Source organism: Calidris pugnax, unplaced genomic scaffold, assembly GCF_001431845.1.
Source record: "Calidris pugnax isolate Ruff unplaced genomic scaffold, ASM143184v1 scaffold179, whole genome shotgun sequence".
NCBI lineage: Eukaryota > Metazoa > Chordata > Aves > Charadriiformes > Scolopacidae > Calidris > Calidris pugnax.
In genome coordinates, this window is record NW_015090948.1 from 572,082 (window position 1) to 590,370 (window position 18,289).

Here is an 18,289-nt window from a genome sequence, read left to right on the forward strand (position 1 = left end):
AGTTGAATAATAACAGTGTTCAAGCTACGCTAGTGCTCTGAAATCTTTGGGGGGGGTCTGATCCTGCAATCCCATTCCCAGTGGATTTGATGTGATACATTGAATTGGTGAGAACCCTAGAACTGATGTCCTGGAGGGAAGGGAAGATGCAGGAAGCTGAGCAATTAGATCAATCTCTGAAATTTTCATATATATTTTTTTAAAACTTTTTTTTTTAAGCTCTGGATGGGTGTAGGTTTAATTGAGACATTCAGAAGTGTTAAAAAACCCCCTAATTCCAAATCAGGAATGCCAGGAAGATGCATGCTGTGGATACTTTCTTCTTCCCAGCTGTTCCCTGTGAACTTGGGGAAGTTGGACTGGCCTGGCAGGTGGCCTAACTCCTCACTGTTGATGACACCTCTCCAGCAGAAGCGGTGTGTGGGCAGCCAGGTAGTTTCATCATGGGGAGGAGGAGGAGGCATGCATCACCTTTTGTTTAAGCAGAAGCATCTTTTTGGAATGCTATCCATTTTATCGGTTAGGGCTTGAACGGCGAGCAGCCAGGAGAGGCTGGATATTGTAATTAGCACAAGTGGAGGCAGGCTTCTGCGTCTGCCTGCCTGCCTGCCTGCCTGGAGAAGAAGAACCTGTTGAATTTGCTAGGAGCTATTGCTGTGAGGACAAGAGCTACAGTTCCTGGGAGTACAGCAGCCACAAGTGGATGAAGTAGCTGCTTCAGAGCTATGCTGTGGGGAAGAGGCAGAGGCTTGGATATCGGACACTGGATGCCCCTTTGGGTTAGAGCCTCTGCTTTTGCTTCCTAAGCCTGGGGAGGAAGGACACGCAGCCCCTTCGTTTTTGGTTGGGTGAGCCAAGGATGGCTGCGCTCTCTCAGCACTTGAGGATCCTGCTGTGGAAGAACTGGCTGAGTGTCAAGAGGCAGCCGGTGAGTGTGAAAACGAAGTGGTAGAGGAGGGGGAAATCCTGGAAATCACAGGAGCTGAGGAGCAAGAGGGGGCACTGCAGGAGAGGAAGGTCACAGTGTTGAAATAGAAATATTTGGAAGGCTGATGATAGAGGCAGAGGGAAGGAAGGGAATGGCATGGAAGTGAAGGTGGGTCTTTTTAATCCAAAGCGATTGGGTCTTGCATTGGAGCTCATGCATGAGGGCTTAGGAATCCAGACTGAGTACCAAGGATGCCACTGTTGTTCCCTCGGGGCAGTGGTCTGTGCAGACAAAGCTATGCACAAACTGATGGGCAGATCTGAATTAAGGCTGCAGTTCTGGATCTGCTCCCATGGGAGCAGACCCCATGGTCAGTTTTACAGCCTCCAAGGGGGTCCCTGGGGGACCAGGAGGGTGCTCTGGTATAGAGCCTTTTGTAAAGGATGGACAAAGAAAAAAGTAGCTCTCAGAGATGTAGGTAGGAGAGATTTCCAGTGCAGTCCAGTGTGTTGCAAATCAGACACCCCACGTAGTCTTTTTCCAAAAGATAAACCATTGTCATCAACGTCCGGAGAGCAGTCTGAACTGCAGCAGCATCAGGGAGGCAAATGTTCTTTTGGGTGGCATTGCATGTACAGGCAAAGCATTCTCAGAGGTTTGTCCCAGGCTGGTTTCAGCTGCACTGTAATTTTGGCAGAAGCATGCTGCCGGTCATGGACTTGTGTTTCAACCTATCTTGCTAGGAATCCAAATACAATGTTTTTTCAACTCTTGTGTTGAATGGAAGCTTTGGCAGGTACAGAAAATGCCGACAGAAGAGAGATGGTGACAGAGGGTGTGATATGAGGATGGAGTGAAACGCCTCGTATCACCACGTGCTTCTGCAAGCTCTGTCCTGCCTCATAGTTTTGGAGCCTGATGATGGGTTCATCTGACTCCTTGTGATCCTCTATGGGAGCTGTGGATATGCTGTGCAGTTTAGAATAGTGTATCCTTCACTGGTGCTGAAGATACAGGAGACTTTTTCTGAGATGCAGAGGAATCCAAATAAATTATCTCTGATTTCTCAAGAGAAATTCTAGCAGCCTTGTTAAAAGCAGAAAGCTTGGGTCTCTTCCAGCTCTTCTGTACCCAGAGTAAATGGTAACGTAAACCCTGCCTGTACTCCTGACCATACAGTCTCACTTGCTTTAATCCTGGTTTCCTGTGGAGTTGAAATATCAGTTCTGTCAAATTGAAATGTCCATTAAATTGATGATGATGACCACAGACATCCCCTGCTACCCTCCTTCATTTTCCTCTCTTGCTCCAAACTGGGAAGCTTGCTCAGTCTGGAGAAGGGTGTGAGGAGGAAAACAAACCCAGATCTCTGCTCACAAACACCTCCTGATTTCCCTGTCCCCCTGCTTGTGGTTTTTCACCTGTGTAATCTGACTTCATTTATGGACCAGGCATTTAAAAAGCTTTTTTCTTTTTTTTTTTTTTAGTGTTCTTGTTTTGTGAGGGAAGCATTCTGTTGTGCTTCTCAGTTTTTGATAACCTATGAAGGTGGTTCCTGCCACCGCAGTGGTGTTGGCTGTCCTTGCTGGGCCTGATTGCGATGTCACCGAACGGCCTGACACCGGGCAGCCCCCATCCTCCCCCCTGCAGACCCCACTGCTTTCCTGCTGTTTATCAGCCTCTCCAGGGCTGGTAAACAGATTTGCTTCTGCCGTTTTGCTTTACACTTTATTTCCTCTGTGAGCTTTCTGCAGAGCCCCTGGAGAGACTGCCTCTACCTGCGCAGCGTGGGGAGAGCTACAGCTTGCTTGGCTGTCAGTTTGTTGAAATCAGCTGAAGCTCTGCATCGAGGCATCCTGTGTGCCTCAGAACAGGTTATGAGGAAGGAATGGTCATGAGTTTAGGTGGCAGCCTTCTCAGGAGCAAGGTTTGGCCTGTGTGCCAAGGGGTACCAAAAGGGGAACTGGAGAAATTGGTGCCTCTTGCACTTCCATTGCTTTCCATCTGTCACTTCCAGGCAGCTTGATTATTTAAACAGAGGCAGGGGGGAGAGAAGGTGCCTGCATCCAGAGATACTAAGTAAGGTCTGAGCAATTAAATGTGCTTTTAGCAGTGAAATAATCCAACAACCAAAGGATTTTGTACTTAATGTCCCAAGAGCCAAACTGAGGTTGGTTTTTGCTCCATTCAAGTCACCATGTTCCACCTCCAATCAGGTTGGCCAGGGTGGTTGTCTTGTTTTTGTTAACTAGAAATGCCTGGGAGAGTGGGAATGCTGTTATGTTGCAACTGATGTACCCAGCTACTATTAAATCCAATTAAGTCAAAGGACAGAGATACTAAGGGAAGAGCTGTCTGGAAAGCGTGGAGTAGAAGCACCATTTTAGATCCAAATGGAGAGCTACAAAAATTTCCCTAAGTAGAGACAATCAGTATTCATTTCTTCCCCAAGAATATGACAGATCTCTTGCCCTTCCTTTAGGCAGCCTCTGACTAATATCGGTTTCTGTGCTGTTACCCCATAATTTTACTTTAGCCTACGTGGTACCAAACAAGGAGTATATGTTAATAATACCGTTTGCATGTGAATTAATCAGAGTTAAATAGAGTGTTTGGGGACTGATTATAGGGAAAGCATGTGATATAAAAAAAATTACAAAAAGGTGTTAGTTTCAGCGATGAATCTTGTTACAAGTTGGCCGTGTATATATAAAAGGCAGGAAGAGTACTGTCTGTAAAAGCTAAAATGCTGCTGAATGCTGAAATTATAGGAGTACCCTCTCTGAAAGGATGCGTGGGGAGGTGCCTTGTGGTTTGATGTCTGTCAGTTTCCCATTTTGGGGCATGAATGTTGCTCCTGCTTTCACGGCTGTGTCATCTCATCAGGGCTGATGGGGATGGAGTTGCTGTAAAACAACCATCTTTAAGCTGAATTGCTCTCAGGGATTTGTTTGTCTGTCTGTTTGTTTGTTTTTATGTTCCAGTAAGAGTTACAGGAAATGAAAACCCTGTTACGGGCTTGGAATTACTTTGGGAAAAATAGGTTTGGGTAATACGTGCTGATCTGAAAAAAATAGCAACACAACGATGAAAAATGGGACGATTTTGAAGAAAGACATCTTTGCGGTTTCAAAAATTGGCATGAAGATAGCACAGCAATTTTGCAGCCCAGAGTAGTTTGAGCTTAACTACTGATGGATGGAAAACTCTAATCTAGTAAGCACAGTAGCAAGCTAGCCAGCTGGTGCAAAAGCAGGTGATTAATAGAATAATTGCATTTTCCTAGCTTACAAAACTCCAAGGCTTGTCATTTTAAGATTGACTTTGGGCCTCCTACCTAGATTGGTTTACTATACTAGATGATTAGCAGATATTTTCTTAATTCTCATCCATTGAGACGGTCAACCCTCATGTCAGAGACAAAAGGTCTATAATACTGAGCTCTATATTCATGTTTTTTCCACTGTGCTAGGCCAATTTTACATCAGCTCTCTTTCATCTCAGCTCATCTACATGGACTGCTAAAGTCTGGAAGTGGAAAGGTGCCAGAGGGTTAGGTTGCTGGGGTCAGAAGCCCACATGATGGATCCTGGTGACTGGTGTTCAAATGTGATTTCTCCAGCTGACTGGTTTCATAACTCCATAAACCCCTTCCTTCACCGTGCTTGAGCTGCAAATCATGCAAATTATTGCAATGAAAATCCTTTCTTTCAGCTCTACCGTGAACAGCTGAACTACTGTTTGTGAAGAACAGTGAAACTTTTTTGGCTTCTCAATTCACTTGTCAAACACTTTAATTTTGGGGGTATAATTAAATTGAAGTCATCTTTAGCCATTGTTTCAGCAGTACGGTTCACTGAAAGTGAAACCAGCTTTTCACACTTCAGCTCTTATCTCATGATCAGGATATCCAAAAGTCTTGTCCTTCTCAGCGTGCTTTTACTATTACCTAGCAGTGTCTCAAAGCAGTGTAAACACTGTCCCCCATAATTATCAGCCAAACTGAAGCACAGGAAGGCTTGTGTTATTTTCAGCCTTGTTATTTGCTCTTCAAATCTTACGTAGTTTTTCTTCCTGTGTAGATAATACTTGGGTTTTAATAGTATGCATACCAAGACAGGCATGATTTACAGTACATCCTATAACTTATTTTGGGTAATACCTCTACATTCCAGACAAACTCTGGGACACATCAGTACAACAAACGTAACCAATATATTTTCATTGCTGTTTTATAGGTATGGTCGTTCATTTTAATTTCCTGGCCTGTGGTTGTTTTCATAATCCTGGCCATTATCCGTCTCAAATTCCCTCCAGAACCACAGCCAAACTGTAAGTAACTGGGTTTTTTTTACATCTTTGGGGTTTAGTTCTCATTTCAGTGACTGATGTGTTAATCTGCTGCGTTTTGTTACTTTTACAAATTTGGTTCTTTGTAGTTTCCAGTGGAGATTTCCTGGGATGCAGCATGCTGTAAATAAAATGTCTGTGCTCCTCTGAGGTTGCTTCTGTTTATGTTTTGGTTTTTCATTTCAAATTAGTTTTATAATTAGAAAACAACTTTAAAGAACTGTCTCATCAAGATGCACTCAGATGCTGCTGTTCTAGGCAGCAATATACATCTACGTGATAAACTGAGGGATGAGAGAGCAGCTGGGGGGGATCTTGTTCAGTGAAGTGAGTAAAAGCATAGGCTTCAAGTGGGATTATGAAGGTGAGGTAAGAAACATGAGATTGGTCAACATGAAAGATTTTGCCTTGTGTGTGCTCCAGGAAAAAAGCACCTATTCAGGCAGCTAAAGAGTGGTAACTTGTTTGGCTCCTGTAATGTGATGGTGTATGTGAGCCCTTTCTAGCATGTCAATGAGCAGCTCTTTGGGTGGGTGAATATTTGGTGGTGGTGAAATGGGTGAAGAGTTTGCACAAGTTGGCTTTTACTTGCAAGCTTTATTTCTTGGGTCAGGAGAAGGTGTCTGTGTGTCAGAGCATGGGTGCACTTGAGCTTGCTATTAAAAATCTTACACTGACTTAGTAAGTCCTTATCACCATCAGAAGCAGCGTGCCCCCAACCCTGGTCACAGTTGTTCAGGAAGTTATGTGGTAAAAAAGAGCAAGGAGTTTATCCAGTTGGAAGACTTTTTCTCTTCCACAGTGGTAATCTTGAGTTGGATAAAATCCCTAATTCTGCTCTCTGTGGCCTCACAAGAGCAGTCCCAGGGGAGGGAAGTGGGTGAAAGGGCTGGGCCCCTCTTTTCTGTGATAGCCTACCTTTGAGTTGGGAGAAATCAATCATGGAGTTCCACTGTCTTTATTATCTACTCATTTAGAGGGGTTCCTTGGCATTATTGCAGAGACCCCGATAGGGTTTGCAAGACCATTGCTTCATGTTGCCCACCTGCTCTGTTGAATTACATCCATGTGCTACAGCACAAAGCTGTGCTGAAAGCTGTTATTAAGACCCATAGTTTCGCAGCACAGGGTAGGAATAGGACCTCAAAAATTACTTTACTAAAAGATTTACAACACCTGATTCACAGGAGAGACACAACCTTGGGTGACCTGCATCAGGCTGTCATCAACTTGCTAAGAACAAAGCCCTGGCAGGAGCAATGTTGGATTTGGGGCAGGGAGACTGATGCAGGGGGAGAGGAGACATACTCTGACAGCAGTCAGGACAAGCAGTTGGTTTCCAGTGTTTGTAGCTAGCTATCAATCAGATGTGTAAAATGTGGCTGTGAGGGATCTGTACCTGGCTGACGTGTGTGTGCACTGGAAATGTTCAACCCAGTTAGTGACGTGTGTGATTCTCTGATTAAAAAGTCTATTTCTGTATGAAGAAGGGATAGATTGTGACAAATACTAGATATACAGTTAGAAAAACCATCGTCCCAGAGAGCTTGCATCCTAATCTGACTAATGGTTTGTGTACCTCATTTTGTAGCAGGGATGGAAAGCCTGAGTTAGTGACTTTTGGAAAGTGTCATACGAAGTTTTTAATGGATAAGGACATTTTTGGTGGTTTAGGGTGGTCTTTTAACCTCAGGCTCATCTGCTGTCAGCAAAAGGCACCTTTAGGCATGTTACATGTTTTACGTTCTGCCCAAATTCCTTTGAACCAGTTGGAGCAGGCAAGACAGAACATGTTGTACTTTGTGAAAACCCCAAGATTTTGCCAAGTGTGGAAATGGCAGTCCTCCCACGCTGCTCCAGTGGTTGTACTTCCTGTCCCTGATAAGCCAGGTAAGATAAATGCCAAGAGAGCCAGCTGGATGGTAAAATATCTATTCTTGTACTTCACATGGCTATTAGTTTGAATGTGTATTTATTTGGAGCATGTTTGCTCTGGATGGTTGCATCTATAAATTAATGGATTGGAAGGAACGTTCTTAGGAACAGCAAGTAGCTCCATCAGTTGTGCTTTGCAAGAGAGGAGAAGATTGGGCATTAGCTTTGGACTAGTTCCTTCTTCTTCCATAGATGAATTCTATTTTGGGACAAGTCTTATTAAGTATTCAGGTAGGTGTCTGTCTCTCTTAGAAGTGGATGATAGGAACTCCCTATTGCAAGAGAGGTTTTTATGCTGGAAAGTAATGGTTGTGGTGAATTCTCGTGCTCCAGACGTTCAGAGACCACCTAAGAAACCCAAGGAGATTAAGAACATTAACCAGAGCATCAAACAGCTGGTTTCTGCTGCTTTTCTACTTAAACAAGAATAGCCACTTGACAATTACCCTCTCTTTTTGACAGTTGGAAAAAATGTATCAACATTTTGATTGAAAAGCAAAAGAGAAATCATTTGGGAACTTTGTTTTCTGATAGGGGAAAAAAAAGCGCAGGTGGACACATCTGGGAAAACTATTGCAGGAGGGGTTTTTTGTTTGTTTTGAACAGAATCAAATTCACTTTATGCTGAATTCCAGTGCCTGCCTTAAAAGACACAGTTGTTAAGTAGTGACAAGAAGCTGTTTCTGCTTCTGCTGTCAAGAGATTATTGCAGGTGGACAAAAGTCAGGGAGCACAGAATCAATGGCACAGAGATAGAATAAGCCACTCAGATGCTGAGTTTTGAAACCTTAGAGATAACCCCACGGAAGATCTCAGTCTGTACCCTTATCTCATGTATTCAGGGCCACAGAAATACTATGAAATTGATTATTTGCTCAATTAAAACAGCTCAGACAGTTGGTTCTTCTGAAGGATGTCTAATACACATTCAATAAATTGAGGATTATGTAGAGAAATTACCTAGCAAATATCAGTCAAGAATGAACAAGTGGCAAGAGCTTCCTGCAAGAGCAAGTTGCTTGCTTTGAATTATGTTGTGTGGCACCTAATGCAATGGGAGCTTGTGCCAGACTGAACTCTGAAGGGAAATGACTTGCCAAAGAAATGTCACCAGTCAGGAGGATGCTTAAAGGAAAATTAAGAACTGAGGAAAACAAGGAGCTGAAATTCATCTGATATATAGTTTTCCTCACAACTAAATCACCTAGTGTCTAAGAGTCAAAAAACCACCTCTCTCTCTTCCAGGCATCTGTTTGATGATGTATTTCCAGGTCAGCAGAGATTATTGTCAGGAGAAATGAAAACGAGATTTCTCTTTCTCTGCATATACAGTTCCTGTGATGATCTGGGAATCTAACCACGCAAAATCCCCATCCAAATTACTGTGCACATTGCAGTTGTGCCTTTTGACCTTTTTATTATAGCCCTTGCATTTGCTAGAAGGTATTGGGGTATGCTTTGTGGCATACATATGGAATAGGAAGCTCTGGATTGGAAGCCTACATCGTGAAATCCGGTGAACTGGGTTTGATGGAATCTTCCAGGTTTTTGTGCCTGTATCACCTGTTTTCTAGACTGAGTAGGGACAAAAGTCCCTTTCCATCACTGAAGTTTTTTTGCAAGGTATGGGAATTGTGTGTGAGATACAATCTGTCCCTCGGGGCTCAACCCACTCAGTCTACAGAGAAGCCCAATTACACTCCTTGCTTTAACTAGCACTGTCACACCCTGTCACGCCCTCCCCACCCCATTTCTTCCTTTTCTGTTCTCCTTCTCTCCCCTTCTGTTGGTTTGACCTCATCATTATTTTCTGTAGAAGCTCTCTTGGGTGTGGTTAGTTGTCCACTCATTGAGAAACCTTGCTCTTCAGTGCCGTGGAGGAGATGTGGTAGAAACCTTGCTCTCCTGTTAGACCCAGGGCTCTGCTTCCCCTGGCTTTCCAAGGGACAACCAGTGGGCTGCAAAAGCCATGCCTCATTCACAGATATTTATCCTTCTTCATGGAAGGAAACTGTGCTTTTGGGTCTGGTCTTAAAATCCACCAGATTCTTTCTGCCAGGGAATTTGGTGGCTGAACACTTCTTGGTGAAGCACATCTGAAGGGTACTTCACCTCAGAATTTTCACCCAGATTTCAGCACCCCCATGGAGATGCCTGCAGGGTGTATTGCCTTCACTCAGAGATAGTCGTGATGGAATCTGCAGCAGAGTCTCTGAACAGCACTGTATAGGAACAAATATTCATGGTCTGCTCTCATTTTTGGCTCCACAGGGCCCAGGATAGGAGAGTCTCTGACCTCTGACTGTACTCCATTCAGTCTTACTGTGATGGGTAGCTAGGACTTCAACAGCTCCAGAATTAATTGGAAAAAATCAGTGTGAGTCACAGAGCACAGATCTGAGGTGCCTTAGGAGAGAGGCTGTGGCTTCTACCTGCAGATAACATGTTGCTCTGGTGCAAAAGCCCTTAAATTTTCTCCCACAGTAACAGAGAAGACCTTGATCTGGGCTAATTCTCGATGTGGGTGATGACCATGGGCTGCTAGAACCCGTGTTGAGGGCAGGTGGCATGGAGCAAGGTGGGCCACAGCGCTGTCCTTCCTCTGAGATACCATCCTGGAGATGAGAAAGCTCTGAAAATACGTTTGCACTTCAAAGGAATTTGCTTCGTAGTTGGAGGGACCTGAACTCATCTCTTCCCAGTAGCGTGGAAAAATTAATAGGTTCCCATGCTAATTACAGGGAGTTGAGATGGTGGCTTAGCTACAGGGGCCACTCCATTCTTTTGGATAGGTCATGGGTATTTATGCAAGGCCTAATTCACCCCAGGGGTTCAACCTGCTCTGTGTACAGACAAGAACACATCAGGCTTCAGCTCTCCATCACCATTTGCCTGTGGTGGAGCAGCGCCACTCCTCATGTTCCTTTACATTGCTTCATTTTCCTCCTCCTCCTCTTTTCTGGCAGTTTCCTACTCTTTTCTAGACAACCCAACACCAGATTTTTGTCTGCAGTGTGATGGGCAAAATAGCCTCATTAGGTCCCTCCTTGCTTTGGTATGAACTTCGTTTTGTTGTGTTGCTGCTGTGCCAGGGAGCAGCCTGCTCCATAATGCTCTGTTTCATTGAAACAATGCTGAAGGGGGCTGTGAATTATATACATTATCCCCACATTTGCTGGAATAGACATATACATTGATTTCCTTACGTACACAAGCAGTGCCCAGCCATATGGTTTCCTGTGACCAGCCCAAGTTTCCACTTGGCTTGGAGACCCATAGCCTGTGATGTTTATAATGCCTCCCTTTTCATAAGTCTCCACATCTCCATTTCCTTCTCCCGACTCTTACGCCTCGTGAGGTGTGACTGAAGGATGTTTAGAGTTGAAGATGGGAATTCCTGGCGTTACCAGTGTTTTTTCATCCTCACTGAATTACAACAGGGCCTTGGGGCAGTCATTTAATTCTAATTGACTTCCTGAACCATCTGAATCCAGATGCTGGGACCTAGAAGCGCAGAAGTATTTTTCCAAAGGTACTGAGCAGTTTGGCTTGCGCTGAAGTTAGCAGTTGTTGATGTCTGTGTTTCTGGAAGGCAGGTCACTTCTGGTTAAAGAATCTAGACCTGGGCTCAGGAGGCTCTCAGCATTGTACAATGTTGGTTTAGTAAACACAGCTTTTGTACGGATTTATTTCCAGAGTCTAGATATGGATTTAGGCTTTTAGGTTCCAACTTCTAGCTGGGAGATGTTCCCACTCTCTTCTTAGGTCCTGTTTGCAGTGCCCAGCTGCTCGTACATAAAAGAGCAAGTTAGCTGTATTACAACAAGACCAAGTTAGCCTTCTTGGCATTAAATATTGCTTAAAAAAGGGCTGTTGTGCAGCTCCCACTCTCTCTTGATGTGTTTGTGCTTCGGGTGGTGGGGTATCCCTCCACAACACAGTCAACCTCCAGTGTGATGCCTCCCCATCAGCTCTGCTCTGTGGTGCATCAGCTCTGTAATTTCCCCATTTTGACCTGAATTTGTGATACCTCTTAGAGGGTTTCTATTTCCCTCCCTTTGTTCTTTGTTTTTGGTTTGGGTGTTCTTTCTCCTCCCTTTAAAACTGCTTTTTCTCCTGCTTCTTTGCAATTTTTATGCTCTCTGGTCGTTATGATCTATCACCCTGATCAGTATGTGAACCCAATATGTTCATATTCAAGTGCTGATTTTTAATTTATTAAATAAGGGGGCGGAAGGTGAAGGTCTGTGGGCGAGCAAAACTAGCTTGCCTGGTCTTAATAAGCATGGAAGTAGGTGCTGTCTGCTTTGGGCTGGTCATCTTATTTGCACAGCCTGAAATGTTAGAGGGAAGAATTAGGCAATGAAAGGCCACCAACACAGGGAGGAGGCTTGTAGTGAGTTGTCTGCTCCTTGGATCTTGCTGTCGTAGGCAGGCAACCGAGGACGTCGTGTTGTTGGGACACTTGAGAAAACAAGGGTGCTATTGCTGCAAAGATGAAAAATGTGAGCTCTTGTATCTCATCCAGCCACACTGGATTTCTGGGGGCTTGAATGAGTTTTTTGGGGTCCTGCTGAGCTTACGTTTAGAAAAATAGGAGCTAGGTAAATCAAGGTGGGCTATGTGGTCTGGAGACATTCAAACCCTGCCTGGACAAGTTCCTGTGCAACCTGGTCTGGGTGGACCTGCTTTGGCAGGGGGGTTGGACTAGATGGTCTCCAGAGGTCCCTTCCAACCCCATGTGATTCTGTGACCTGTGCTGGTTTGGGCAGGTTTGGGTTTTTTGGGTGTTTTGGTTTTGGTTTTTTTTTTTGCAACAGGTGTAGGACTTGTGTGGGCTTGATCTTGCAGGTGTAAAAAAGCAAAAGGAAAGGCCCAGCTGGCATTTCTGTCGTGGTCCTGCTCCCACTAAGCTAGGCAATGAGGAACATGCAGGCCCCCTTCTCCACCTTCAAGATGTGAATTTCAGAGTGCATAAATGTCACAATGTCCCAGCAATACACGTGCCATGGCAATTAAATATTTCTTTTTTTTTTTTTTTTAATAGACATCAAGGGATAGGCTAGGCTGCTATTTGGACCATTGTCCATGTCTGTAAAATAAAATAAATAAATAAAAAAACCTTCAAAATTAGTCTGATCCCATAGATTCAGTGATTGAGTTTAGATTTTGGAGCAAGATCAAATGTCCTGGCATTATTATAAAGCTCTCTACAAAAAATAGGCAGTGTAAGTTGTTACTTATAAACAGATTTGAACAAAGATGGAATAGATGTTTGACTTTTTGACTGTTTAATGGAATAAAGCTTAAAGCAATGCTGTGTGACTATGGAGGAGACTAGAAAGGAAGCAAAAAGGTTTTGTGTACACAATATAGCTAAACATTTTGCTTAGAAAACCGGGAGGAGATCACCGTAGCAGTAAATGTTTTCATTATATGTTTTGTGACTGCTTAGATAAATATAAATCACAGCTGATAACCAGTCAGAATTGTCACTTTGGGTTAGACCCCCTGCTGCTGCTCGGGTTTGATTGAGGAACCCAAAGGAACACAAAGCACAGCGTGTTCCCTCCGCTAGAAAAAAATCTTCAAAGGTTTAAGATTTCTTCAGCCAGAAGCTGAAGAGGTTGAATACACGTGATTGTATTTAAGAGCTGCTGACAAATCTATTTTTGTGAATTTGTCTAATTCTTTTTTGAACTAATGTCTGCTTTTCAGCATATACCACCCTGTGGCAGTGAATTCCACAACATTTTGATATTTGTTAAAAAAGGTACTTTCTGTCTCTTTTGGCTCCTACCTCATTATCTCATTGTTTCTTTGTCCCCATGTTGAGAGGAATGATCATTTACTCATCCTTTTCACTGCTGATCAGGATCTTATGTATTACTCTATCAAACCACTTTTTGGCCATCTTTTTCTTTGTTTAAGAGTCGCAGTTATTAACTCTCTTTGTATGATTTAGCAGTGATTGAATGCATTTTCAATTAAACACAATACTTCCTAATGAAGTCATTTGCTCATTAATGCCTCTAATTCACCAGTGGGGGAGTTAAGATTTGTATGGATTTTTTATGAACTATGGAAGGAATATGGAAGGACTTAATGCATAAGGTATATGCAGTATCAGAGTGTGAAATGTGAAGCCAAGAGGATTTTTTTCATGCCCAAGGAGGGGTAATGATACGACACTAAACTATGGATGGATAGAAAACAGAAAAAGTCAGTGTGCCTTTTTAATTTAATGGGAAAGGAGGAAGAAAGGACAGTTAATGTACCTAAATGTATTTAAGAAGTAGCCATTCGTAATGGAAATCCTGCATGTTTAATATGAATAAAATGGAATATAGATTTTGTCTGTTTTTACAGGATGGATGGCAGAGCAAGGTAGGAAGCCCTGAAACCAGAAATACAGTGTGGGCAGAAAAGGGAGAAGGAACGCATGGGTGATATTTTGAAAGCAAAAATGATGGTCTGTGTAGCTCCATCCTATTTAAGGGGCTTTGCATGTTCAAATGAGGGGGCTGTGGTATAGTCAGCATCTTGCAGAGTAGCAGAGCTGAGACTGGGGAATTGAGGGAAAGGAACTGGTTGCTGGTTTACAAGAGAGAACCGTTGGCTGATAGAAACCAGAGCATAGCCTGAACTGAACTGATAAGATGAAAATACTGCCTATTTACTTTCCTTTGCTCTGGTGTGGCTAATAATGGCAGTTATCCTCCCAGCACTCTCCTGCTTTGGGGTGAGGCAGCCCCACTGCCTCTGGCTGAAGCTGGTGGGGACACACCGGGGGCTGCCTTTATGGCGCTGTGCCTGCGGTCAGCTGAAATTCCTTGAAATGAATGGTTGGACTCAGCTAATGCAAATGCCTGAAACCTCAGTGCAATAAAAGAAGCAAAAATCAATGTGGCAACCTAAAACATGGTCCATTTAGATTTAAACGTTTCAGTCAATTTCAATTAATCTTAGAGATTGTAGTGAAATAGTAATTTTCATCTTTCTTGTGTGACATTTATTATTGCTCTGACATTTTTCACCATTATTACACCGAGCACCATTACCTGAAGAAAACAAAACGTCTTGCTTGTGTTGAAGGGAAGTATGTTGGAATTTACAACGTTCAGGACCGTAAAAGAAATTAATTTTCTTAATTTTATTCTGCATGAAAGCAAATGCCAGGATTTCCAGTGGCATGCATGTAATAATTAGATGCGTTCTTGTATTTGTTATTACTGCTGTGCATGCCTTCTTTTCAGCTCTTGGAGATGTGGCTGGCCTAGCTAGATGCTACTGAGGAGGGAGAACCCAGCACTGAGCCCTTGGCCTCCTTCTGCCCTTTGGGATGCCTGTCTTATTTTCTTCAGATTCGGTGCCCTTCTTTCAACGGTGACAGAAAATCAAAGCTCTCAGTGAGAGGGGACAGCAAAAGCCTCCGTGCTTGGGATTCTACATCTGGCAAGCCCAAAAATCGGTCTTTACTAACACGACACAGATCTGGGCTCAGATTTTCGTTGCAGACAAGTCCATTTGACAAAAGATGTGCTAATGACCTCTCAGCTCAGATGTGGGGCAGCAGTGGGTGCAGTGGTGTCTTCCCGCTTGGCTCATAGGCGGTGTGGTAGGGCCCTCCAAAGGTAATTGCAGTTTTAGGAAATTAAGAGATTAAAAGCTAAAGGCAGGGAGGAGAATGAAAAACTATGTCGTGTTGTGTATCTGCTGTATTGTGTGACGTGGTATCATAAAGCTGGGGACGATGGGACTAGGGAAATCCACATTCCTTGGATATGGCATTGCCATAGACTTTGGCGGAAGACAGAGCTGCCTTGTGCAGCGTGTGGAAGACTGAAGGGATTCCCAACAATAGAAATACTATAAAAGCCACTAATGGTGATAAGTGCTATGTTTCAGATTGCAAAACGGTCTCTCTTGAAACACTGTACTTTAAAATTTGCAGAACGTTTACAATTTTCCATCAATAAGGTTTTGTAGCTAGTGCTTACATTGAGTACTAATGTAGCTGACGTGCTGGCTAAATCTCAGCCAAGGAGGGACAAGAAGTTATGAATGTCTCTTGGAGCACCAAAGGGAGTCAGGAACTGTCCTTGCAGTGGTGTATGGGGCTGACACACGTCATGAATTCATGTGTGTGGGCAGAGCAGCCCCTGTGGCTCCGTGGAGTCACGTCTCCTGACCACGAGCAAGTGGATGGGAGGGCAGGAGGATGGAGCAGGGAGCGCATTAATCTCTTGACTCACCTTCTCATCAGTAAATTCCTCCCTTTTCAGGGTGAGGGGGAGTTACAGGAAATAGCTCTGAGGCTCATATGCCTGGACTCCCAAATCAGCTGTGTTTCCTGCACAGGAATCACAGAAACTTATGCTGTGGCTCTGCTCTGATCTCAGGCACGCTGGCCAAGGAGGCAGCAGAGTCAGAAGCTGAGCTTCCTGTGGCTGCGCTGCTCAGCTTCTATTAAATTAAGTCCTCTGTGGCCCCTGAAGGACATGATTTATAAGGCAGTATGAACAGGGGGCCAAGTTGCTTGGCGGTTCTGATGGTGGTGAGGTTGACTGCTTGTTATCTGGGAGAGACAGACCTGTCGCACCAGCCTGGCCACCATGGTTTTGGCTTGGTGGGGCTGATGCATAAAGAAGGCAGCGTGCACGGTGTGGCTCCTTCAGGACCATCAGCTTGCCACACGAGAAAGCAAGGGTGGGATTCATCTCCCAGCAATAGTGTCTGTGGAAAGGGTCCCTGCATCCAAACCAGGGCTTTAAACTCTTTTTTGGAGTAGATGGAGATCTCATCAATGCAGGCAGCAGGGTCAACGTAACGATTCATTTTATCCTGGCAGGTGGAATATGTTATATTTGTCTGCTTGACAGTAGATACTGAGTTAAGAACCAGCGTAGGTCTAACTCACACCACATGGAAATTTGGCCCAGGGATTTCAGACTTTTCTGTGTCATGGTCTCTCTTGAAAAACTTCTTTAATTCTCTAACTGCTGTCAGAGTTCAGGCCTCTTCCAGAAAAGTCCTCTTTGCCATCACCACTGCTTTTGTGCCCAGAGCATCATGGGGTTGTTCACCATGTTGGACCAGTTCACGTCTGCAGTGACTCAGTGATGGATCGGGCCCCGTGGTTGTAACCAGGTGCCAGCAAACTGCTCAACATCTGATGCCAGTTGGCAGAGCCTCGCTGAATACCTCAATCGTGTTGGGCCAGTGACGTCTTCACAAGGCTTTGTGCCACCACCATGATGAGCAGCACTTCCAAACTTCAGGTCATGAATTCCTGTCTCTTCATTTTTTCAGCCTGCTGTTTCAAAAGAAAAGAAAAAAAAAGCTGATGTCATCACCTTAGTCTTACGCTGTAAACTTCACTTGTGATACAGCAACTGACTGTTTAATTGTCCACTTAGTTCAAAGTGTACCACCTTTTGAGCCCAATTTTAAAATTTGTTATTGCTACTTACATCTCAAGGAAGTGTCTTCCCCTGCTCTGGGTTCAGCAGGATCTCTTGCATAATTGACTCTGTAAACCTGTCGCTTCTCTCCAGAGGAGACCAGCTCCCAGCCACATCCTTGTGTTTCCAGCTCTGCTGTCCAGCTTGCAGTTGCACAGCTTTAGCTGTTCCAGGTTTCCTAAGAGACATGAGCTTAATTCCTGGCCCTGGTTGTTGTTGGTAGATGTGAAAGGCAGCAGAGGCTGTAGCCATTTCCCTTCTAGCTCCTACCTGTCTCGCTTCATTGTGGTTAGGCTCTTCATCCTAAATTCATGGCTTCCCAGGTCTTTGAAGCTGCGTTTTGGTAGAGACACTGATAAAGTGAGGTCTGTGGTGTGCATTTTTGGATTGGGGTGTGAGTCCATTTCCTTCATGGGAATGAGGGTGCGGGAGATCAGAAGGAAGATGAGAGAGAAATGCCAGTGTGTGCAAAATGCCATTTTGCAGGGTTATAATTGGTGATCTCAAAGGGCAAACGTCCCAAACACGGCAGGAATATTCACATAAGGAATGCTTCCAGATTAAAGTGCCCTACTCTAAAGTTTCCCTTGTGGGCAGCAGACTTCATTACACTTCAAAACCTTTAGAGTGGCATATGTTTGGTCCTTTGGCCCCAACACCAGAAGGGCTGCCTGTAGGGATAAGAGAGATCTTTTACTCTCCCTGGTGCTCTGTGATTACTGGGAGCTGGCTCAGCCTGCTGTGTAACGCCTGGGGGGATGCAGGGAGTGTTGGGGGAGCTTTCCACAGCAGGTAGCCTTCTCCTCTGGGAGGGTATCTCCTTTAATTTTCTAGGGCAGTTCTCTGCTGAGCTACAGAATCACATGGGGTTGGAAGGGACCCCTGGAGACCATCTAGTCCACCCCCTTGCCAAAGCAGGGCCACCCAGAGCAGGTTGCACAGGTATGTGTCCAGGTGGGGTTTGAATGTCTCCAGAGAAGGAGACTCCACCACCTCCCTGGGCAGCCTCTTCCAGGGCTCTACCACCCTCACAGGAAAGAAGTTCCTCCTCATGTTGAGGTGGAACTTCTTCTATTCAAGTTTGTGCCCATTTCCTCTTGTCCTGTCACTGGAAAAAGACTGGCCCCATCCTCTTGACACCCTGCCTTTTAAATATTTATCAGCATTGATCAGATCCCCCCTCAGCCTTCTCTTCTGCAGACTCAAAAGACTCAAGTCCCTCAGCTTCTCCTCGTAAGGGAGATGCTCCAGGCCCCTCATCATCTTTGTAGCCCTCTGCTGGACCCTCTCCAGCAGTTCCCTGTCCTTCTTGAACTGGGGAGCCCAGAACTGGACACAGTACTCACACCACCACTCAAAATGGGTGCCTTTGACCCTGGAGGTCTCAGCAGTCCTCTGTGCCAGTTGCTATCTGGCTTGAAACAGTGGGAACTCCTGTGCTAAATGATGAGCTTTTTGCATTTTGATGCTAAAATGACCAACTGTGCTGAGGAAAGCTCAGGAAAGTCAAGTCTCCTTCAAGGAGACAGCCAGCTGTGTAGTGCACTCAGCACTGCCCTCCCCTTTGCGAACTTCTGTTTTTGACCACTGCTATAATTAATAAATGTAGTAC

At 44.5% G+C, this 18,289-nt stretch overlaps 1 protein-coding gene across 1 annotated transcript in view; it reads left to right on the plus strand.

Annotated features, from left to right (window-relative positions):
- Nucleotides 1-859: 859 nt before the first annotated feature.
- ABCA12 (ATP binding cassette subfamily A member 12) overlaps nucleotides 860-18,289 on the plus strand; it is a 90,008-nt gene continuing 72,578 nt past the window's right edge. The window contains exons 1-2 of the mRNA XM_014951949.1: nucleotides 860-928; nucleotides 5,167-5,260. Of these exons, the coding sequence (XP_014807435.1) occupies nucleotides 860-928; nucleotides 5,167-5,260 (163 nt within the window). The remainder of the gene's footprint in view (nucleotides 929-5,166; nucleotides 5,261-18,289) is intronic.